The 25708-nt window shown below is 34.5% G+C and overlaps 1 protein-coding gene across 6 annotated transcripts in view; it reads right to left on the minus strand.

Annotated features, from left to right (window-relative positions):
• Positions 1-25708, minus strand: part of LOC145241561 (mitogen-activated protein kinase kinase kinase 7-like) — a 621914-nt gene that overhangs the window by 531392 nt on the left and 64814 nt on the right. For all 6 annotated transcript variants that reach the window (XM_080104629.1, XM_080104627.1, XM_080104631.1 and 3 more), the window contains exon 7: positions 16342-16399. In XM_080104629.1, the coding sequence (XP_079960755.1) occupies positions 16342-16399 (58 nt within the window). The remainder of the gene's footprint in view (positions 1-16341; positions 16400-25708) is intronic.

Genomic DNA, 25708 nt, shown 5'->3' on the forward strand with positions numbered 1-25708 from the left:
TCGAGCAAATTAAATAGACAGGCGAGCTTCATTGTTAACTGTGAGATATTACGATTTATATGTGATATAAAAAGTTTTAAAAAGTTGTGAAGCGAGTGACCGCTTCTCTGAAAGAAGCCTTTTGTAGACACACAGAAAAAGCGAACACACATACATACATTTTCGCTTTTATATATATAGATTTATTTTATTCAATATTTATTTTCTCATTACAGCAGTGGAAGATTTTGATTTAAATAAAATCAAATAAAAAAGGCAAAAGAATCGTTTTCGATATTAGAAAATAGGTACATCCCCCCCCCCCGATTCCAATACCCTTCAAAGTTCAGATTTTTCAAATTCCCAATTCTGATGAATCGTCCCAACACAAAAACAAACCTCGTTTTCAAAGGGAGAAGGCAAAGCTTGGAACGGTGAACTTCTTAGAATTGATCAGAATAATAGTTGAGTCCGACCGTAATGGCTGACCTTGTCAGATTGGTATGAAGAGCCAAAAAGAATTTAGCCATACAGTGTGTATATCAGCAGTTCCCAACCAGTGTGCCACGGCACATTAGTCAGCCACAGAATAATTTATTATGGTTAACTTTTTAGACTTCTTTCCTAGATGCATTGCTTTCAGCATAGTTAAAGAACTCCATCTACAATGTAGGGTAAGTCTATCAGAATTTCAGAATCTAACCATCGCTCAATCTTTAACCCTTATCTTCGAGTGGGCTTAAGACCTCGATAAGCGGTGACTCCCTTGTAAAAAAAAGTCTTGTCTGAGATATAACATTAAACTAAGAATTCAGAATAATTACTACGTTGTTATACTGGTAACCACCACCCAATCTTAAACCCTTATCCTTGAATGCCCTTTAGGCCTTGATAAGTGGCGATTCCCTTGTAAAAAAAGAGAACCAAATCTAGCCAAATAAGAAAAAAAATAAGGAGATGGGGTTTTAGCGATTTAGCAGACATCTGCATTTTCTTATTAAAAAAATAAAATAAACTTTTTTTTTTTTAATTTAAAAAAAAAAAAAAAAAAAAATTAAATAAAAAAAATAAAATAAAAATAAATTAATGAATAAAAAAAATAAAAATTAAATTAAAAAATAAAAAACAGATTTTGACAACATCCAAGGGTGACTAACAATTTAGATGAAAAATACACATTTTTATGAAATAAAAAAAAAAAAATGGAATTCCACATAAATGCAGAAAACTCAAAGATAGAAATATTCTTGCACAAACACACACACACGTATTAACTCTAATCCAACACATTCATAACATCTACTCACAAAAGTTATTTTACGGAATCTAGTCTTGTTTCAGTTTCTTCACAAAGTTTCCATACAAATTTCTTGGTCAAACGCAGACAATAAATTTGATTGAAAACAGAAAGCCAATTAAAAATTCATAACAATCCAAGGAATTGGCACGAGGATTGATCATTCTTACCGACAAAAACCAATATCTTTCACAATCTTCCGATTTCAATAGGGTCGAGCGGCGCAGGGCGGGGACAACTTGCAGGTGCACCGAAGATAATCATAATTAAGAACCCTATAATTAGCAGCAGCAGCCAGATCGAAGAACGGCAGCGAATGGAGGGGGAGGGGGTGCAAGTAAAATCTCTGCCAGAAAAGTCACTGAATCTTTTCATGTCTTCAATAGAAAGTTTAGATGCATAACAACTATTATTAATTACGACGTATTAATTATTTTAATTGCGCAGAGTTAGAAATTAAAAATAATTCTGAGTTTTCAGAATAAGCTCTATAATTAGATTTCAAGAAAACGCAATAGATATGGTATTTTTTTTTTTTACATAGAGACACCATTTATCAAGGCCTGGAGGCCACTTGTGGATAAGGGTTACTGAGCATACAGTAGTCAATGGGATAATATAGTAATCGTTAGTAGTGAAAATTTGGTAAATTGGATTACTTAAGAGGACAGTTCATCAAGAATTTGTTTATGTTGGACTTGAAGACAATTGAATTGTAGTCAGATTTTTTTTTTTTTACATAGAGACACCATTTATCAAGGCCTGGAGGCCACTTGTGGATAAGGGTTACTGAGCATACAGTAGTCAATGGGATAATATAGTAATCGTTAGTAGTGAAAATTTGGTAAATTGGATTACTTAAGAGGACAGTTCATCAAGAATTTGTTTATGTTGGACTTGAAGACAATTGAATTGTAGTCAGATGGAAAACAGGAAAACGGAGGATAGTTTCACAGGCGTGCAGTTTTAAGAAAGAAGCTTTCTTCATGGAATCTATGTTTTGATTTAAGCGCAGATTAAGAGTGGGGGAAATTATTGACTGTGGTTTTAAGCTAGACGAGTGTTTTTCGTGAAAGATTGGAGCTCAGACGAGCACTTGCCATGGAAATAACGATAAAGCAGAAACAGGCTCGCAATGTCTCTTCTGTGGGAAAGAGGTTGCAGGGAAGAGAAAAGAGCATTCCCCCACTAAGCTACGAAGTCTATTTTGTACTCTGTCAATCAGGATAAGCTACTTCTAGCAGCTCCTGCCCAGATGTGGCAGCAGTACTCCATCCCTGGACATATTTGGTTTTTATATAGGTAGAGAGTTGCATCAGCAGTGATATATCTACTGGAGTGGTAGAAGGAACCCACCATTTTTCCAGCGACCTTAGCAAAGGATTTGATGTAAGTGTTCCATTTCAGATCAGGAGTAAGGGTCAAGCCCAGAAACTTGTCAAAACATGGAGCCTCCCCAAGACCAGACCCATTCATTTCAATTGATGGCAGATGGAGGTCAAAGCGTTGATGATGTAAAGATAGAACCTTGGTTTTAGATGGATTAAAAAGTAACCAGCCACCTCTTTCCCCATTATACCATGTGCTCAAGTTATCCATCAACCTGTAAAGAAGGTATACAGAATTTATAATTATCTGACAACGAGTACAGATAAACTGGGAAGACCTCATTGCGCAGAGTTTCGAAAAATGCAATTCTTCTCATCCGAAAAAAGAGGTTTGCAAAATATACAATAAATTTTGCAGATTAATGCATTACAAGAAACTACAAATATGAAATGAATTATATTTGCATAAAAAAGTTTTTAACAGTTTGTGGAAGTTTATAAAGTTTCATAATCTATAAATATAAAAGCTAAAATGTATGTATGTATGTATGTGTGTTCGCTTTTTCTGTGTGTCTACAAAAGGCTTCTTTCAGAGAAGCGGTCGCTCGGTTCACAACTTTTAAAAACTTTTTATATCACATATAAATCGTAATATCTCAGAGTTAACAACAGAGCTCGCCTGTCTATTTAATTTGCTCGATTTTGGGAAGATAAATATTCAACATTTGTCGCTCGCCGCATGTGGGTTAGTCTTTTTCCTATAACATCTTGGGGGGAAAAAAAAAGCGTTCAGCAGTAAATGAAATCCCGCAGTCAAACTTGACCTCATTAACTCATTAAAACGGGCACCTGCCAAATCCAAGTAATTAAATAAATTCAAATGTGTTTCCGTTAGCATCTCACGGTGGGGCAATGGTTAACGTTGCACGTTTTTTTTTTTTTTCACACTTTAATTTACAACTTTGCCTCAACGGTTTGGGTTCGATCCTCATACTTACTTTTTTTTTTTTTAACCGCCCCCCCACCCCCGGAGTTTCCACACACACCTCCAAACACCCGGGAAATCCCGGGTACCCCTCGCTAGTGATTATGAAAGCAGAAATAAGGAAAAAAGTTGAAGTTAAAAATCCGTTGAATAAGGAGGTAAAATCCAGGAAAGACAGATTAAATCCAATAAAGTCCATTGAGAATCCATAAAAACATGGCTCTGAGCTAAAGAATGAGGGTGGAAATTGTTTTGGTTTCGATTCTAGCTGATGGCATCCAAGTCACATATATATATATTTTTAGTTTTGATCTCACTACTATATATTAGGTACAATATAATAATTAATAGAGAATTGTCTTTATAATAATAAATATGAAATCTGCATGAAATAAAATATCTTATTTATGAGTATCTTATGACTGGGCAACGTCGAGCGGTCTGCTAGTATGTCTATATGCAAACAAGTTTAATTTTTTTTTTTTTTTTACATAGGCATCACCACTTATCAAGGCCAAGAGGCCACTCGAGGATAATGGTTTAAGAGTGTACAGTAGAAATTGGACAATATAGTAATCAAACTTTTTACATGCTGTCTAAATGATAATATCTACGAGTTAACAATGGGGGCCACCTGTCTATTTAACTTGCCCAACTCTGAAACATTAAATATTCACATTTTCGAATCACGTGTTGCTTTTGTTTTTCAGTATAAAAAAGCGAAACTGGATTCGAATCCCTGGCCCATGGCCAGTGGTCTCCAGAAAGCGATGTAACATTTGGCAAATGTCGGTTTATCATTTCATTTCGAGACACTCCCCTAATAAACAGGGAAGCTGGTTTTCCCCAAAGTTGGGTAAAAAAAAACAAAAAAACAAACCGGGTTATTGACCTCATTAAAAACTGTCCCGCAGAAAATGTTAACTGCTGAATAGCTATTGCTTACGTCATCGTAACGCTCGCAAGTTCTTTTTCTGACGAATCTCAACAATTAAAAATTAACTTTGCTTTTATAACAAGCCGGGTGTGTTGAGCAAAAGATGTAGTAGTACAGGTAGGAAGAAAGAAAAGAACGTGAAAAAAAAAAAACAAACAAAAAAACTTACGTCTTTGCTGTTGCGTCCATTGCCAAACCGGAAGTGGCGAAGGTTTAAATTAAGGCTAGTCAATCGAAAAGAGAGGATGACTTTCGAAAATATTGGAAAAAAAAAAGCGATCCCCTCCTTGTAGAAAAGTGCCCAGTTGAGGGTGAAGGAATTAATGTTTTTGGCCAATTTTTCAATATTTGTCGTCCGAAGGGTCGAGCTTCAAAACGATACCAATCTCGTGAAAATCTATCGCCTCGGTCAAAAGTTTTAGGCAGATATACATACAAACATACATACACTTAAACAAACAGGTGAGATTTATATGACAGATGCTGGGAAAAGCAGCACAGAAAATAACTAAATATAATAATACATTGATTTAATACGCTGTGTATTCTAGTACTATACATAGGAAGAATAGAGCAGATATACATACATTTAGACATACAGGTGAGATTTATATAATAGATGTCAACAACAACATCATCATCACCGTCATTTAAACATCAGATTGTAATCATCAAGTTAAGGATGTCAATATTGAGTGACCTTTGCCCTCAAACGTGTTGATGGACGATCTCAAACACATAAGTAATTAAAATGAGATAAAACTGAGGTCAAGTCAATCTGTCAGAAAATGTTTGGACATAAATTTCCCTATTACGATTTCTTGTTCACCTTTGACAATGAAGATTTAAAAAAAAAAAAAAAAAAAGAAAAGAATATCAATAAAGAAAGTCTTAAGTCCAAAAAGAGAGAAAAAGGAGGGGGGGGGGCTCTTTACCTCCATCCATCATCTCCCCTACATTCACTTAAGAAATACTAATTTTTGTCATTCCTGTATTTTTTTTTTTTTGCTGTGCGAGAGGACGAGGAGAGGGGGGAGGATTCTTGAGGATAAAAAGTGAAAAACAAGAAATGAAACGAATTTGTCAGAAGTCGAGAAAGAGAAGGGAACTTTTGTCATTCCTGATTTTTGGTCCGTGTTTTATTTAATCTTTTAGTTTGTTTTTTCTTTAATTGTATGCCTTTTATTTTTCTCTTGAAGATAAAAAAAAAAATGACGAAAACCAAACAAATAAAAGAAAGTCGAACCTAATCTAAACTACATCGATCAAAAAGTACTAATTTTTGCCAATCCTAAACTAAACTTTTTCCATAGCTACCAACGTAATAGATGCACTGAGACTAAAGCTGCTTTCAGGACTGCCAGCAACCACTGTAAAAGAGTAATAAAAAATGCAAGAGAGCTATATGCTCAGTCCGTTAAATCCAAAGTAGCTGAGCAGCGGCTTGGTTCCCACCAGTTTTGGCAAATAGCAAATAGGATCCTGAACAGAAGCCTGCGTTCTATCCCAACCATCATCAATGGACCAGAGATCATCTCATCAGCATCAGACAAGGCCAAACCATTTGCCAAGAACTTTGCAGCTAATTCTACCCCATGCGACAAAGGCCATCAACTCCCCGTATTTCCTCCTATAACACACAACACGCTAAGTAAGATACAAATATCTGTGCGTGAGGTCGCCAAGCTAATCAAGAACCTTGATTCCAGTAAAGCAACTGGCTCTGACTGTATTTCAATTATAGTGTTAAAAAAAGCTTCAACCAGAACTTGCCCCCATACTTACAAAACTGTTTAAACGTTGCCTTAAGATGTGCTTTCTAACAATCTGGAAAACCTCATTAGTATGCCCTGTATTTAAGAATTCAAGTGATAAGTCATTTCCCTCTCAGTACAGACCAATAAGTCTCCTGTGTGTCATGAGTAAGTTGCTGGAATCCATATTAAATAGAGAAGTAGTCAAACACCTCAGCAGAAATAACCTTCTTAGTGACACACAATATGGTTTCCGTTCTGCAAGATCTACAGCAGATGTGCTAACGGTTATATCTCATAGGATTAGCGAATCTCTCAACAAAGGCTTCATTTCTAGGGCAATTGCTCTTGACATATCAAAGGACTTCGATAAGGTATGGCATAAAGGCCTACTTCACAAGATTTCCAGCTACGGTATAACTGGAAATGTTTTCTCAATCATTAAATCATTTCTCTCTGATAGGCTCATAAGAGTAGTGGTTGATGGGCAGAAATCAGAGGCCCACAGTATTAATGCTGGAGTCCCTCAGGGGTCAATCCTGGGCCCAACTCTTTTCCTGATCTACATCAATGACCTCCATAAACACATACTTAAATCATTCATTGACATCTATGCTAATGACACGACTATCTATGGCAACACATCAAAGGCCGTAAATGACAATGTTCTCTCTGATTCTCTCTCCTCTGATCTTGAGCGCGTGGTACAATGGGGTAAGAGGTGGCTGGTTACCTTTAATGCATCTAAAACCAAGCTCCTATCTTTACATCATAAATGCTCTGATCCCCATCTGGCATCAATTGAAATGGATGGCTCTCGTCTAGGGGAGGCCCCATGTTTTGATAAGCTTCTGGGTTTGACCTTTACTCCTGATCTGAAATGGAACACATACATGAAGTCTGTGGCCAAGGTCGCTGGGAAAATGGTGGGATCCTTCTACCGCTCCAGAAGATATCTCACTAATGATGCAATTCTCTATCTATATAAAAGCCAAGTTCGTCCAAAGATGGAGTACTGCTGCCACATCTGGGCAGGAGCTGCTAAAAATAACCTATCCTTCCTTGAAAGAGTACAAAATAGACTTTGTGGTTTAGTGGGGATGCCCTTTTCTCTTCCCTGCAACCTCTCTCCCACAGAAGAGACGTTGCAGGCCTGTCTTTGTTTTATCGCTATTTCCCTGGCAAGTGCTCGTCTGAGCTTCAATCCCTAGTCCCCCCTCGCCAATCTTTTACAAAAAACACCTGTCTAGCTTAAACTACTGTCAAAAATTTTCTCCACTCTTTATCTGTGCCTAAATCAAAATAAATGTAAAAAAAAAAATCCTGTTATATATATATATATTCTTTTCATTTGTTTTTATTTTTAACTTAACTAGCCTGCATGCCTGGCGTTGGCCAGGTGTTTGGAGGTGTATGTTGAGTCAAGAAAAAAACAAAAATGGTAGTAGCAGGCAGGCACGAATCACAAAGGAGAAAAACAATGTGAAAAAAAAAAAATGATGTCTTTGCCGTTCTGTCCATCGCCAAACCGAAAGTGGCGAAGGTTTAAATTAAAGTTAGTCAATCGAAAAGAGGGGATGATTTTCGAAAATATTGGCGAAAAAAAGCGACCCCTCCCTGTAGAAAAATGCCCAACTGACGGTGAAGGAATTAATGTTTTTAGTCAATTTTTTTGATATTTGTTGTCCGATGGACACAGCTTTCAAAACGATACTGATCGTGAAAATCCGTCACCTCTTTCGAAAGTTTTAGGCAGATATACATGCATACATACATTTAAACAGACAGGTGAGATTTATATTATTAGATGGCCCGCTTATATTTCTTTTGAAGATTAAAACTAAAAACAAAAAAATAAAAATAATCTGAAATCAAGAAGGTTGTGTTTTTCTACATAATTTTACTTAACCATAATCTTACATAAATTCAGCAAAAATAAAATAAAAATAAATTTTGTCGTTCCTATTTTTTTTTTTTTTACTGTATTTTTTTTTTTTTTAATGGCCTGCTTTTTTTTTCCTTGAAAATAAAAAAGACAAAAAAAAAGAAATTGTATGAGTGTAGTTACTTTTACCAAATCTCACTTACATCCAACAACAATATTAATTTTTGCCATTCCTGTGTTTACTTTTCATTTTTTAATGGCCTGTTTCTTTTTTATAAAAAAGATGAAAAAGAAGTCATCATCCCTCCCAAAACCTAATTTTTTGTCATTTTGTCTGTTAAAAAATAATGGCCGTGCCTTTCTGTTTTCTCTATTTATCCACTTTCCTGGAGAATCAGAGAAAATTCATCTTTTTTCAACGTTTAAGTATTTCTCCAAAAATAGATTATATGATCAATATAATGAAATTGATATTTGGTATGCACTTAAGAACTACTGAATGGATTTCAACACGACTTGCAATGAAGATGGTTTTAGCAACGATTATGCAAGTCAAACTTGAAGGTCAGAAAACGTAAAAACAAAATTAAAAGCTATATCTAAAACCTCCATATAAATAAAAAAAAAAAGTGTGCATTACTGTTTTTGTTTTTGACAATATTTTTGTTTTCATTTTTGAAGAACGCTTTAAAAAGGGAGATAAATCCAGAAGACCTTGTCCTAAAAATGTCGATGTTCTGCATAAATTAGTTAATAACAAAAACGAAATTAATACAATAATACAAAATAGTAATTAACTGAAAAAAGTGGTAGTAGGCAGTCAGACTCAAACTCTTATCACGAAGGGGGAAAAGAAAGTGAAAAAAAAAATGGGACGCGTTAGTTGTTGCACCCATCGCCAAACCAGAAGTGACATAGGTTTAAATTAAGGCTAGTCAATCGAAAAGTCAATGACTTTCGAAAATATCGGTGAAAAAAGCGACCCACCCCTGTAGAAAAGCGCCCAGTTCAGAGTGAAGGAATCAATGTTTTTAGCCAATTTTTCGATATTTGTCGTCTGATTGGTCAAGCTTCAAAACGATATGGATCTCGTAAAAATCCGTCACCTCTGTCGAAAGTTTTTGCAAGACATAACATACATACATTTAAACAGACAGGTGAGATTTGTATTATAGATGATGAATAAAAGGTGTATATATGTCGGTTTTGAGTGTGAAAATTAATTTGCAAAATAGTGTACCTTTGATATTAATCAAATTGTGAATACGACCTTATTAATATGTATATATGCGTGTGTGAGAGAGAGAGAGAGAGAGATTGAAATGACAAATTCACAATCCTTATTTCTTATTTTTTTTTTTTTAATGAAGATGTTTTCGTATCACAATTCAAGCAACTTTTATTCCTTCATTTACAACTCTAGTTTTATTCTTGTTCAAAAAGAAACATCCGAAAAAAGAAAAATTAAGAAACAATGAATTCTTTAAGAAACGCCATTTTCACTCACAAAATAAAAAAAATTCGCAGATAAAAAAAATAAAAAAATAAAAATTTCGATCAATACAATAAATCATTCATTTTTCAATTCATCGATAACCAATCGAGTAAGCAAGGTGGGAATAAACAGTAGAATGTGTGCGTGTATACAGCATATATATATATATATATATATATATATATATATCTTACTCGCTACTTAATTGGCTGAAAAATGCGACGCTCGCTCTTTGTTTATAAACAAGCGGTTAGAGCACTGTAAAAGTGGTGGATAAATGTTTGTTTAAATAGACATTTGGGGAGATTATCAATCCTCGGCTTCGGAGAGGTGCTAGTCTAGCAGCACTGATGAGTTGTGATACAATGAAACAGGACTGTATGTCGATGGCTACAAATAAATAAATATATATATATACACACACTAGCATGGGTACCTGGCCATGCCCGGGTCGACATGAAGTTCCGTTTGGAACAAACCTGCTATACTAAGGATATTAACCATTTTCATCGTGGGCAACGTCGATACCCCCACAACAATTTCAAAAAGAACAGAATGGATAAAAACATGTAAATGTAATCGCCCAAAAAAAGAAGTACATGATACCCTCTCCACCAGATATTTCGGCAGAATGGATACAAAGAGAAGAAGCTATTCTCCAGATACTGAGCAGTTTTTGTTGCTCGTGCGCTGGACCCCACCCCACACCCCACCCTGCAAAAAAAAAAAAAGGGTAAAAATAAAAACTGTATCTCTCGCGGTTGACAGTAGCCGAATGGTTCGGGTCCTTGCTAATGAAGCCAGACATGACTTCTTTTGTCGACTGGCGTTAATCATGACACCCCACACTGATGATTCCCGAAAAAATGAAACACTAGTATCTGCAGGTATTTAATAATTATTATAGTAAATAATAAATTTTTATATAGCTTTGAATCGATCTGTTACGCTTACCATTTGAAAAGGGAATTTTTCCGAAATAATGGATATTGTCGCAGACATAATAAGTAAGACATTTTACCAACACAACTGAATAAATATATGTATATATAAAATATATGTATGTACTTATTGATTTGTAAATCGCCACTTGTTCTCGTCTTCTCTTACCAACAACACCTACATTTCATTCCTCGCATTGTGACAGCCTTCTAAATCTCTACTACATACCTATCCCACACAATGCTTCAAGTAAACTACATATCAATCCTATATATATATATATATATATATATATATAGTTCAACTATGCAATTTCTACAGCTAGGTACCTACAAAATGAACGTATTAAATTTTACATTGATGCAACCAATTGCACTTAAAGGAACAAATCTAGCCATAGTCCTGAGACCCCTGGAGGGGCATAGGCCATCCACAACTTTTGTAGCAAGGAGTTCTTTTTCAGAGTGAAGGTGCTGGCTCCATGCCCAACTTTCCCACGAAGTACATACAGTGCCTAGCCTTCCCAAATGGTCACCCATTTGGTACTGGCTAGTTTCAACGTTGCTTAACTTCGATGATCTGACGAGAACCGGTGTGACAACATGATTGTGCTGTATGAAAGGGACAGTTAGAATCTTAAAAAGATCTCTCGGTTGGTATTGTATAAGACAGCGGGTGAATGTCTGACATCTGATAGGATGCCCCATCCCAAGCAAGAACAAAAAATTGAGAAAAAATAAATAAAACTATAAATACCCACACACACACACATATATATATATATATATATACATTATATACATACACACACAAAACTCTATATATATATATCTGCGCATGCACATCTACATACATATAAGATTAAAAGTAGAACAAAACAGGAAATAAAAATAATTAAAAAACAAAATGGTGGACAGAGTGTACACAAAAGACTGATTAATATTTCAAGATTTTTTTGTTGTTTTTCATTTCTTGTTTATTATCTCGAAAGACAAAAAAGTTGAAACTTGCACCTTTTTTTTTTGCAATGATTACTGCATCGTTAAGAAAAAAAAACTATGAAAGAAAAATATGCAAAGAAAAAAATATGCAAAGAAAAAAAATATGCAAAGAAAAAAAATATGCAAAGAAAAAAAATATGCAAAGAAAAAAAATATGCAAAGAAAAAAAATATGCAAAGAAAAAAAATATGCAAAGAAAAAAAATATGCAAAGAAAAAAAATATGCAAAGAAAAAAAATATGCAAAGAAAAAAAATATGCAAAGAAAAAAAATATGCAAAGAAAAAATATGCAAAGAAAAAAATATGCAAAGAAAAAAATATGCAAAGAAAAAAATATGCAAAGAAAAAAATATGCAAAGAAAAAAATATGCAAAGAAAAAAAATATGCAAAGAAAAAAAATATGCAAAGAAAAAAATATGCAAAGAAAAAAAATATGCAAAGAAAAAAAATATGCAAAGAAAAAAATATGTAAAGAAAAAAATATGCAAAGAAAAAAATATGCAAAGAAAAAAATATGCAAAGAAAAAAAATATGCAAAGAAAAAAATATGCAAAGAAAAAAAATATGCAAAGAAAAAAATATGCAAAGAAAAAAATATGCAAAGAAAAAAATATGCAAAGAAAAAAATATGCAAAGAAAAAAAATATGCAAAGAAAAAAAATATGCAAAGAAAAAAATATGCAAAGAAAAAAATATGCAAAGAAAAAAATATGCAAAGAAAAAAAATATGCAAAGAAAAAATATGCAAAGAAAAAAATATGCAAAGAAAAAAAATATGCAAAGAAAAAAATATGCAAAGAAAAAAAATATGCAAAGAAAAAAATGTGCAAAGGAAAAAAATATGCAAAGAAAAAAAATATGCAAAGAAAAAAAATATGCAAAGAAAAAAATATGCAAAGAAAAAAATATGCAAAGAAAAAAATATGCAAAGAAAAAAATATGCAAAGAAAAAAATATGCAAAGAAAAAAATATGCAAAGAAAAAAATATGCAAAGAAAAAAATATGCAAAGAAAAAAAATATGCAAAGAAAAAAATATGCAAAGAAAAAAATATGCAAAGAAAAAAATATGCAAAGAAAAAAATATGCAAAGAAAAAAAATATGCAAAGAAAAAAAATATGCAAAGAAAAAAATATGCAAAGAAAAAAATATGCAAAGAAAAAAATATGCAAAGAAAAAAATATGCAAAGAAAAAAATATGCAAAGAAAAAAATATGCAAAGAAAAAAATATGCAAAGAAAAAAAATATGCAAAGAAAAAAATATGCAAAGAAAAAAATATGCAAAGAAAAAAATATGCAAAGAAAAAAATATGCAAAGAAAAAAAATATGCAAAGAAAAAAATATGCAAAGAAAAAATATGCAAAGAAAAAAAATATGCAAAGAAAAAAATGTGCAAAGGAAAAAAATATGCAAAGAAAAAAAATATGCAAAGAAAAAAAATATGCAAAGAAAAAAAATATGCAAAGAAAAAAAATATGCAAAGAAAAAAAATATGCAAAGAAAAAAAATATGCAAAGAAAAAAAATATGCAAAGAAAAAAATATGCAAAGAAAAAAATATGCAAAGAAAAAAAATATGCAAAGAAAAAAAATATGCAAAGAAAAAAAATATGCAAAGAAAAAAATATGCAAAGAAAAAAATATGCAAAGAAAAAAATATGCAAAGAAAAAAATATGCAAAGAAAAAAAATATGCAAAGAAAAAAAATATGCAAAGAAAAAAAATATGCAAAGAAAAAAAATATGCAAAGAAAAAAAATATGCAAAGAAAAGATGCATTTAAAATGTCACAGCATCAAACAACAAACATCAGATGTATTTTTTCAAAAGAAATGATTAAATAAATATTTCTTCATCAAAAACCAACATTAATAGGACTGCGTTTGTGCTTCTCACGTCTATGTGAATTACACAATGTTATTTATTAAGTTAAAATGGCGGTCATGAGGATGCCACCTTTCATGTTGTTTTAACTTAAACGCTCAGCACTACTTGTGTTTCAAACTTCAAAAACGCTTTAAAATAAGTTAACATCAAAATCTTGCCTAGGTAGGTAGAAGAGTAACTTATCTTGCCTTTGGTAACATTTATTTCTTGTATATTTGTTTCTTGACAACTTTTTTTTTTTTTTTAAGTTTGTTTTCTACAGTAAAACATGCCTCCAAAAATGGCATCACTCAGACGTACACGCACACATGCAACTTTCTTTGTTTGAAAGCATTTGTTTTGTCTGAAATGTCATTGTGCCATTTATGAAATTTATTTTAAAATATATATATATATATATATATATATATATATATTTAATAAGCATTTACGGATGGTGACAGCGGAAAATTTGATAACAACGACACAGAGTTAAATATCGGGCGTGACATATTCGATTACAATATAATGAAATCAAATTTTACAAAATTAGTTTATATGTGAATTGATTTCGCTTAATCTAGCCGAAAGCTTGTGCCTACAGTGTAAACATCCGAAAACAATTGAATTTGGCAGGAACGGAAAATTTCGCAACCGTTTTATTTTGGCACATTTTAATGTCGACAAAGTTTTTTTAGACGTCATTACGTTATTGATTTTCTTTTTTTTTTTAGATAAGGATTGATTATTCGTATTTGGTTTCTTCAGACTACCGTTCTCATTTTGAGAGTTATTGTCACAAGGGTTTATCTGCAAAGACCTATGCTGATCTAATTAGTAAAATTCAGTTATAAAGTTTGAACTCTTCTGGACAATTAGTCTTTATTTGCACTTTTAAAAACGAAATTTAAAAAAAAAAAAAAATTTATTGGTCCCCCCTGACAAAAAGAGGGTGGACCTGGAAATTCACCCTTGTCTGTTTGTCCGCACTTTTCTCAATAACTACGTCTTGAAATTTTAAAAAATTTTGCACAAACATTAAACATGATATGAGTAAAAAAGTAACAGAACGGATGTTCTAAGAAAACTCTGGTTGTCCCCCTAGCTAAAATTGACACTTTGATTTAAAAAAAAATAAAAAAAAAAAAAAAAAAAAAAAAAAAATTGATGACTTCGATTTTTATAAAACTTTCTGAAAAGTTGTAACTAACTGATTTCTATATAATTTTGTTTGTCTATACTTTGCAATAACTCTTGAGTGTGCCCCAGGGGCTCTTTTGGGTCTAATAAAAACACTTCATTTTTAGGACTATTTTACCATATTTGTCCAAAATATTCTGTGTATGTCTATTTAGTAGTTTTGCATGGTGCTGAACTCAAATTTAAACATATTAAGGCATTGGGGAATTTTGGAGCTAAATAGTGGGGGGGGGCAAATGGTGGACTTAGTCACTTTTTTTTTTTTTTTTTTTACATGGTGCAGAACTCAAATTTGTTGAGTTAAAAATGTTGAATCCTAAAACTGCCCTGTTTGTTAATTTTTCACCAGGATTTGACATCTCCTGGGGACTTTTGGGGCCTAATGGAGAGGGGGCAAATGCTGAACTTTATTCATTTGTTAATGCCTTGTTCACGGGGCACTATGCATGCTTCACTTGTTTTGTTTGAAATTTTATTAGAAATATGAATACGAAATTATAAAAATAAAATTTTTCTTTGTGAATTTTAAAAGTCGTTTTTTATTTGAATTTATATAATAAATACTGTACATTTTGGCGTATAAGACGACTCTTAGAGTTAAAAAAAACATCTTTAAAAACCAATATGTCATAAGATACCGGATGTTGCAATCTCTAGCCTAGGCTAAACAAACATGGTTTTGTGATTTAGCAATCGTCTTATACAACCGATATATGATAAACTTATTAAAATTTGCTCCAATTTTGTACCTCATCTTATCTGACGGTCGCCTTATACGCCGAAATATACGCAGTGGACGAAAGGGAGTTGCCTCCCCTTTGTCAACCAATTTTTTTTTCTGAGATTTGAAACAATGACTCAAAAATGGAAACTAACAGAAATACGAAAACAACTCCAAATATGTTGCACTAACACTCAAGATGAAAACAATCCAATCAATAGAAGTAATATAAATAGTTGTTTTCATTAAATATTATTCATGAGGAACATGTTCAAGTTAAAATCTATTGAGAAATACACACTTTAAATACGTAAGCATTTTTTTTTTCAGGTATCAAGTCTGTTATTGTAGACATTGATTATCATGGTTCTCTGCATTCGGTCTTTCTGATAAGATCTGTAATCATGTTTCCAGGAACCCTATTGAGACTGAGTGAACTTTGCTCATTGTCCTCTGCTCGTTTTTCATTAGGTAATGAATAACAATGTATTCACTATTTCTCAATACAAAATGTGTACCTCTCAATTGATTTTAACTTGAAAAGATTCATCATATAATAATATTTAAGAACAAAAGAAAAATGGTCAATGCCTACACAGAATTCTGTTTAATGCCATCATTTAATGACTTTGCCAACCAAAAAAAAAGCAGAAATTTCACACAGATGTTTTTTTGGGAAACCACTGCCAGGATGGCATCTCCATGGAGATGTATACAAAAATGCATCAACCCATCTTAGCCTAATATTTATTTTTCATGAACAAAGTTTCTTTTTCAGAAGTGCCCACCTGTGAAACACTGTTCCACTGAACTACTTCCCAGTTGAATATAACATACTACCACCTTACATTCATTAACCCTTGTCCTCGAGTGGCCTTTAGGCCTTGATAAGTAGTGACTTCCAAGTAAAAAATAAACAAATAAATAAAATAAAGCATATAGTACTTACCGAGTCATGAGTAACTCCAACGGTTTAGGAAGATCTCGAATTAAAGGTGGTCGAGTACCTATGAAAAAAAAAAAAAAAAAGGCATTAAAGTTCTGAATTTTATTTTAGACTAACCTGTGTGACCGGCGTTGCCCGGGTGTTTGTAGGCGTGTGTTGAGCAAAAAAATTGTAGTAGGAAAGCAGGCTCGAACCCGTGACGCAAAGGCCGGAAAAGAAAGTGTAGGTGGTGTTAGGGTGTTGGTTAAGCAAAAAAAGTGAAAATTGCGAGCGCAAAAAAAAATGTGGTAGTAGGCAGGCAGGCTGAAACCCGTACCACAAAGGAGGAAAAGAAAGTGAAAAAACGTGACGTCTTTGCTGTTACAACCACCGCCAAACCTCAGGTTTAAATTAAGGCTAGCCAAAGAAGTGGAATCGTCATGAGAGGACGGTTTTTGCTGACCCCCCCCCCTGTAGAAAACTGATCATTTTAGGGTGAAGGAATTAACGTTTTGGGCTAATTTTTCGATATTGGTCAGGCGAAGGTTGGAAGTTTAAAATGATACCGATCTGCCGAGAATCCATGACCCGTGTTGAAAGTTTTTGCGAGACATACAAACACATAAACATACATACAAACACATTTTCGCTTTTATATATATATAGACTAGCCGGCGTTGCCCGGGTGTTTGGAGGTGTGTGTGGTTTTGGGTAAATCAAAACTACGGGGGGGGGGGGGGGTTTGGTAGGTGAGTATGAGGATCGAACCCGAACGCTTGAGCAAAGTTGGAAATTGAAGTGTGAAAAAAAAAAAAAAAAAGTGCAACATTAACCACTGGGCCACCACGATATACTACCGGAAATACGTTTGAATTTATTTAATTACTTAGAATTGACAGGTGCATATTTTAATGACTTAATGAGGTCAACTTTGACTGCGGGTAGTATTTTATTTAATGTGGGAACGCTTTTTTTATTTTTATTTTCCCAAGATGTTGGAGGGGGGGGGGACCAGCTCCCCTTGTCCAAATTGAATAGCAATTGTCTGATATAAGGAAAATATTTCCATTGATCCAAGCTGATTGCTTTTCGGTGGTATTTTTCCGGTGATCGAGACCGGAAAAATACCACCAGAATTAGTGTCACTATTATTATACGAAAAAGCCTAATCCACATGCGTCGAGCGAAAACTGTTGAATATTTATCTTCCCAAAGTCGAGCAAATTAAATAGACAGGCGACCTCTGCTGTTAACTCGGAGATATTATGATTTATATGTGATATAAAAAGTTTTAAGTTGTGAGCCGACCGCTCCTCGGAAAAAAGCCTTTCTTGGGCATACCCAAAAAGCAAACACACATACACACATTTTCGCTTTTATATATAGACTAGCGAGGGGTACCCAGCGTTGCCCAGGTGTTTAGAGGGGTGTGTGTGCTCGGGCAGGGGGGGTGTTAATCAAAACATAAGAATAAGCGAAGTAAATATTTTTAAATATTAAATAGTAAATTATTAAATATTTTATATAAAATAAATGTTAAAACTTAAAAAAATCGAAAAAAAACACAAAAAAAAATAACGTAAGGCAAACGAACGATGTTAAATGTAAAAATCGGAAAAACAAAAACAAAAAAAGAAAACGCGAATGTGATGGAAAAAGAAAACAGAAAAACAAACGTTAAAACTTCTTTAAACTGAAAAATAAAAGCAAAAAAAAACATGTGAAAAATGGCTTAAATGACCCTGTTTCAATATTAAACCTTAAAAAAATAAAAGACATCTCACACCACGATTCGAATTGCTCTAATGAACTGGGCTAAGACGACGTTGACAAAATTAGGTCGTTTTTTTTTATATTTAAACTAAATCATGTTCCGACGTCATTTGCGCATGCGTAGAAGCGAACTTGTCATGAGAGGACAGTTTTTGCTGACCGCTCCCTGTAGAAAACTGATGCTTTTAGGGTGAAGGAATTAATGTTTTTGGCCAATTTTTTTATATTTGTCGGGCGAAGGTTGGAACTTTAAAATGATATCAATCTCGTGAAAATCTATGACCCGTGTCGAAAGTTTTTGCGAGACATACACACATTTTGCCTTTTATATACATATATATATATATATATATATATATATAGACTAGCAGGGGGTACCCAGCATTGCCCGGGTGTTTGTAGGCAAATGAAAACAAAAATCGTTGGTTGTTTAAAAAAAAAAAAAACACACAAAGTCTTGACGCGCAGTTGGAAAATAATAAAGTGTGAAAAAAAAAAATGTGCGACGTTTAACGGCAGGTGCCCATTTTGACAACTTAATGACATCAACTTTGAGTGCGGGACAGTGTTTTATTTACCTCGAGTCTGTTCGTTTCTTTTTTTATAAGAAAAAGCTTAATGCACATGCGGTGATCGAAAAATCTTGAATATTTATCTTTTGAAACTCGAGCAAATTAAATAGACAGGCGACCCCCGTTGTTAACTCGTAGATATTATCATTTAGGCCTAATATAAAAAGTTTTAAGGGAGTCGACCGATCGCTTCTCGGGGAAAAAAACCTTTCTTGGACATACTCAAAAAGCGAACATACATACATACATTTTCGCTTTTATATTTATAGACTAGCAGGGTTGCCTGGCGTTGCCCGGTGTAAAAGAAAAGAAAAAAAAATGTTGTAGGGAGGTAGGCTCGAACCCGAAGCTTTGGGGCAAACAGCCTGATAACTTACCATGATACTACGAGGGCAGGGAAGTAGGAATGGTCGAAATTAAATTTAAAAGAGAAGGTGGTTAAACGAACGTCAACATATGGTTTTCTTGGTCAAACACCGCGCCATAGTAGTAGCAGAGAAGATGGAATCACAGCACGAATTTTGTAACATAAAAGTCGCTGAAATAAGATATTTACGAACGCCTTTTATAAATCGTAGATATTACAATCTAAGGAGTATATAAAAAGTTGTAAGACATAGTTATCCCCCGCCCCCGGAGAATCCCCCCCCCCTGAAAAAAAGCCTTTGCCGGACATACAAAAAATGCACATACACACAAACACATTATTGCTTTTATATTATATTTATATTGTATTAATTAAAAAAAACAACAAAAAAAAACTCACATGAGCCTTCCCCTCCACCTTGATTTCATTTCTTTCAGCATTTTAAAAGTTAAATTAAATTGTCAGAATATTAGATGTTTCTACAGAGTTTTAACCGAACCAGTCTTAACTTTTTCCAAATTAAAACCTAAAACTTGGTTTAGAGTTAAAAAAAAACAAATAACAGTTCGGTTCCTATTCTGTAGAAGTACCCAGTATTGTTTGCTTATTACTATGGCTGTGACAACAGCATATTCTTTTCATTGTTTTGACTCTTGAGTATATATATCCTTTAATATCTTATGTTTTTATATAGACTGATGTGGTTCTCGGTTGATTGACTGAATCTTACTGTGTCAGATATATAATTGAGAGTCAAAAGAACGAAAAGAATATTCTGTTGTCACAGTCGTATATATTAGATATATGCAATATTCCAGCTTCCTGTTGTTGAATACTCTGACTAGCCCACTGATTTGCCATTTATTCTTTTCTCTTAATTCTTGTGTTAATCACTGGTGGTTTGGAAGTAGAATTCCAGCCTATGAAGTCAAAAGTGACTTTATGACTGAGACTGAATCTCCCAATTGGCAGTAATTATAACTTATATAAGCATGAAATACTAGTGTTTGTAGGTATAGAAATAACTCGATTTTTCAATTATTATCATTTATATATATATATATATATATAGTGAATGTGTCTGTGTACATTTCCCTACACAATAACTCAATTTTAAGTCTACAGGCTTTAAATTTGATATATGGGGTACTGAGATTTGGGAAAATCTTTGCAATCCATTTTCGATCAGAAATTTGGCTGTTAAGGGGTCAAAGTTCAACGATTTGACCAAACCAGTACTAATCGCAAGTGAAAGCGAGATTATTTCATTTTGGCCACGGCCGCCAGTGTCCGCAATTGTTCAGGGATGGCAGTGGCCACCACTACCACCAACAACAACTGTAGTTCACTTTTTTTGCAAGGGATGGGGGGGGGGGAGCTTCCACTGGGCAACACCAGTTAACAGGTCATGCTAGTTTATACGTTATTGTCTGCATATATGTGTACATGTTTCTGCTGCAACTCCTGTAGAGAAGCAGAAACATGTACACACATATGTAGATAATGTTTGTATATATATATATATATATATATATATATACAAACATTATATATATATATATATATATATATATATATATATTTGTGATTACCATAAAAACACACGTTAAATGTGCAGGTATTTTCTAAAACATAAAAACACACTTGTGGGGGTGATTTATAGATTTTAGCTTTATTGGCAGTTCAAAAATCAATAAATATTTATCATTTTATTACTATTATCAGTAGTGAAAGATTTTGTTTTAAACAAAATCAAAAAAAAAAAAAAAAAAAAAAAGAAAAAAGATAATTTAAGGAATTATTTTGGCATTGGAAAAAAAAAAAAAATCAATGGAAACTTATTTTATACATCAGCCAGTTCCTGCCAGAAGTGAAGACCATCATTCGGAGATTAGAAAGGATTAAAACTATAACTAATAGACAAAACATGCACGTTTTATTTAATGAAATATGCTTAAGAGAAAGAAAACGCTGTCTAAATATACAATATATAAGCCATCGTAAATCAGAAAAATTCTCAATGAACATAGATTGGTTGCTTGTTTTTGTTTTACGGCATATCAAACCTTTCCAGATTATTTAATGCCGAATCCGGTGATTTTGAAGAAAATTTTTTTAATAGAATATATTTGTGTTTTGCAAGTCGGTTTCTATTTAACCCATAGTTGGAACCCTAACAGGTACTACCACTCCGGGTCAGAGTGGACTGGGAGCAATGGCAATTAAAGGGTGGCTCCATGCTCCCCAAAGTCTGCAAGCTGAGGTCTCACCATCGGATATAGTTTAAGGTCGTATCCAGGACTATCAAGAAACATAGAAGAGATATAAAAAATAGCAATTCTTTTAAGTGCATTATTCTTTCATTCATTGCAGCATAATCACACCGTTGACATTAAATAAGCAAAAATAGTTAAATTTATTTCAAATAAACCGCGCCGGAGACTTCTTGAATCTGCGCTTATCACAAATTCAAGCACGACAAAACATGTAGGTTTCTATAATGTAGCACCATTAATAAGTCAACTTTTATTAAAAGAACAATTTAATTGTAGACACAGGTTAATGTTATCACACCATAGAAACACCTCCTGTAATAATTGATGCATATAATCCCAATCAATAAATTACATAACAAAAAACACACTCATTTCATTTCTGTTACAAACCTAGATTTGAATTTTAACAGACATACTTTTCCAGAAAGAATATTAACTGCGTTCATATCTTTTAAAAACATTAACGACTATATGACATTATTAAGAATGCAATCCCCCCCATCCTCCTTTTCTGAATTTCTAACGCCTTTTTCTGTTTCTGAAATAGAACCACGTCACACTTTGCACATGAAACATTTTCAAATATTTATACTGGTGTTTTTGTTTTCTTAATTTCATTCATCCAGAGGAAGTCTCGAAATAAAGACGAAACGTCGATGAACACACAACTCTGTTTGTTCCTTTTTATTTCTCTCTGTCGATATATATATATATTATATATATATATAAACCACCAGAGGAATTTGACTCAGCCTTTATCCATAAGTAACCTTTAGCTTTTATAAATGGTGACTTAATAGAAGAAAAAAAATCTTATGGTTTGTCTTTATAAGCGGAGATGAAATGTTTAAAGGTTGTATACAAAAGTTATTCTGTACAGAAGCTCGAAATGCATGAAAAAAAGTGAATGCAATGAAAATGGGAAGCAAGCGGGGGAAAAGTCATTTTACGATTCTTCGCTTCGAAAAAGATTAAGATTTTCTTGGAGTAAAAATTTCCAATGGGTTTTCTTCACCGTAATAATGCAACAGCGAATCAGTTCTTTCCGATGAAGACGGTTTAATGAGCAACTTTGCTGAAGGGCAAAAGTGAAAAGCTGACAAATCCACTTTTCTTTTTTCGGTTTCAAATGTCACAAAAGCGTTTCCGAAGCATATCGGTGTTCCGCAAGATATCACATGTCATTCGGAAAGTATAATAAAGACAAAGGTAATGAGAGAGAGAGAGAAATGGAGACAAAGAAAATGAGGAAAAAAAGGCGTAAAAGATATTGAAGGGAGTAAAGGGAGTAATAGAGGAGATAGAGAGAGAATGGATGCAGAAAAAGTGCAAAAAGGTGAAATAAACTGGTAGTAGGAAGGATGAAATAGGCTTAGAGGAGGTAATTAGAGAAGATAATCAAACCGAAAGACGTGTAGGGAGGGTTTAAAGCAGTTAATGGACAGAGGTGGGGGAAGAGGAAGCGGAGAGCAATGAATGGACAGACTCATATCCAGTCATGGGGTTGAACATGATGACAAAAAAATGCAAATGAACACGGTAGATATAACAAATAAAACAGAACTTCAGCGTTTTTTTTTTTTACGTCTGACAATTTATTCTTAACGTATCAATGAAACTTCATTTCTTGTTAAAAAAGGATAACATGTGGTTCTTTGACCACAAAATGAAGCAATTCAATGACTAAAAATTCTAGTTACTCAGAGTCCAATATTATAATACTTTGACCCTGTACTTCTGCAGTTAAATGGTAAACAGCAAAACAAAATAAAATAAATACAATCAGCAAAAGTTCAACTAGAATTTGTCACTGTCAACTTTCAGCACGTGTTCTGCCCATCACCTCTTCCAACAGGCATTTTATCAGAAAACTGACCCCATTCCATTTGCATATATGTGCAGTGGAAGAGGAGATCTCGTGATATTCCACGAGACTACACCATGGCTGCCATCTTTAATTTCTCTTTCTCTCAGATCCAATCCACACGGGCGCTTTCTTCTTTGATTCTTACATTCAACTCTACACTCCTCCTGGTCTCCAGACCCCACATGTGGCATGGTGGATGTGGTCGTTTGTTGCAGGCACTCCTACGAAGGAGGATTGGCCGGACTACTTCATCTTCATTGGAGCTCTCAGAAGAGGCGTGGTAACCATTGGCATCTACGTTAGAGTGTACAGTCATATCATCAGGCTGGACTTCTTCCTCTTCATCGGAGCTCTCAGAAGGGGTGCTGGAACTATCAGCGTCAGCGTTGGGGTTCGCAGTTGTACCATCACGGGGAATAGGTCGGATCCACAGTTCATCTTTTGATGATTCACCATTACTGCTACTCGCCAACTGGTTCGTATTTAGGGCAGGCCAGATATCTTTCACATGACGTGGGGTACCATTAACTAGACGGCTTGTTCACTGATGATGCCAGTGCTTTGCCCTCTTTGAAAGCTGTTGGTGCATCGATTATTGGGAGGCTTCACCCAGATAGTGTCTCCCAACTCATACGCCCCTTGGGTTTCCTGCCAATCAGGCAGACGAGTGTCAATGTCCTTGATGTGCACTCGATAGCAATGGATCACATTGGAGGGTGCACTTGCAGCAGTCATGCCATCCTTTGGTGTTGCATTATAGACCGCCTCTGCGATCGTGCATGGTTTTCTTGCCGTGATCCTCTTCACACTTCGATGGCACCGGTCTGCTATGCTGTTGCCACTCGGTACATATGTACATCTGTGTCTGAGCTGGATCCCCCACTTGTCTACGAAACATCTGAACTCTCCACTGCAGAAGGCCGTATCATTGTCTGTGAGGATCTCTTCATGTGGCCCCCTTTCATAAAATATGGACTCCAATTCACGGATGACACTGGAGGAATCCTGTCTTATTAACCAGATCGTAAAACTTGTCTGTCCACAATCGATCAAGGTGAGGAAATGCTGGCTGCTGTAGTGGGTTATGTCCATACCCAGTTGGCTCCAAGTCACGTGTACTCCCATCTGAAACTTCCCACCATCTGGTCGAGGCGGGGTTGATTGATTGGCATGTTTGGTATTCCTTGACTACCACTTTCACTGCACTTTTGGAGGAATGCCAAATATGCCAGTCAATTGACCTCTGCCAACAGGCATTTTATTAGAAAACTGACCCATTCCATTTGCATATGTGCGCAGTGGAAGAGGAGATCTCGTGAGATTTCACAAGACTACACCTTATAAATCCATGGCTGCCATCTTTAATTTCTTTCTCTCTCAGATCCCATCTAAAGGTAACTTGTATAACTGCACAATATATACACGCGCGCTTTCTTCTTTGATTATTACATTCAACTCTACAACTTCCTAACAGAGTTTATTCAAATGCATCAATGCCAGGTCTCAGAGTTAGGTTGGAACAAAAACAAAGAAAATGTCAGCATTGTTAGAAAATGACCTCCAGACTATAGTGGAATGGAGTCGCAAATGGATGGTAACATTTAATGTTAGTAAAACTAAGCTGTTCTCCTTTTATAATTACAAGACGCCTCTCCAACCCTCTATATCCATGACAAATAGCACCCTATCTGAGAATTCTACCTTCAAACTCCTCGGCCGAACATTTACGGGCAATATGAACTGGAACAAATACATAGAGGACATTGCAAAAGCTGCTGCAAAGAAGGTGGGTTCCCTCTATCAAGCTAGAAGACTACTCACACCCAAGAGTATCCTGTCCCTTTACAAGGCTTCTATCCGCCCATGCATGGAGTATTGTTGCCACATCTGGGCTGGTGCATCTACCACTAGTGTCTCCCTCTTGGATAAAGTCCAAAAAACAATTGTCAATCTAATCGGTCCCACTTTATCAACTAAGCTCCAGCCCCTGTCCCATCGCCGCAATGTTGCATCACTGTGCCTGTTTTACAAATATTTTAATGGAATGCGTTCTGATGAACTTGTTTCACTTGTGCCCCCTCGATGTACATATCCCCGACAAACCCGCTTAGCAATAAGATATCACCCCTTCACTGTTGTTGTCCCTAAATGCCAGAAAGCTTTCTATTCTAATAGTTTCTTCCCTCGAAGAGCTAGACTTTGGAATTCCTTTCCTGCTGCCTGCTTCCCTGGTTGTACTGATATGCAGAAGTTTAAATGTAACATAAATATCTTGTTAATCTTTCCTAGACATGGACCCAAATACTAACCCTTTACGTCCAAGTGGCAATATGCTTTGTAAGGGGTGAACACGAGTTAAAAAGATTGGGCTCCAGTGGCATTCGCTGGCTTCCCTTTTACATCTGCGGAGAGTAAGTATTGCTCACTCAAATTTGGAATGTTGTGTATAGTACTTGCAGATGAACATTTTCAGGAATTCTTATATGGACAACACTTTATAATCACCGTCACAAAAATTGTAAAAACTTCACCTAGA

This window comes from Euprymna scolopes, chromosome 20 (assembly GCF_053919585.1).
Source record: "Euprymna scolopes isolate OS-2025 chromosome 20, ASM5391958v1, whole genome shotgun sequence".
In the NCBI taxonomy this organism is placed as follows: Eukaryota; Metazoa; Mollusca; class Cephalopoda; order Sepiida; family Sepiolidae; genus Euprymna; species Euprymna scolopes.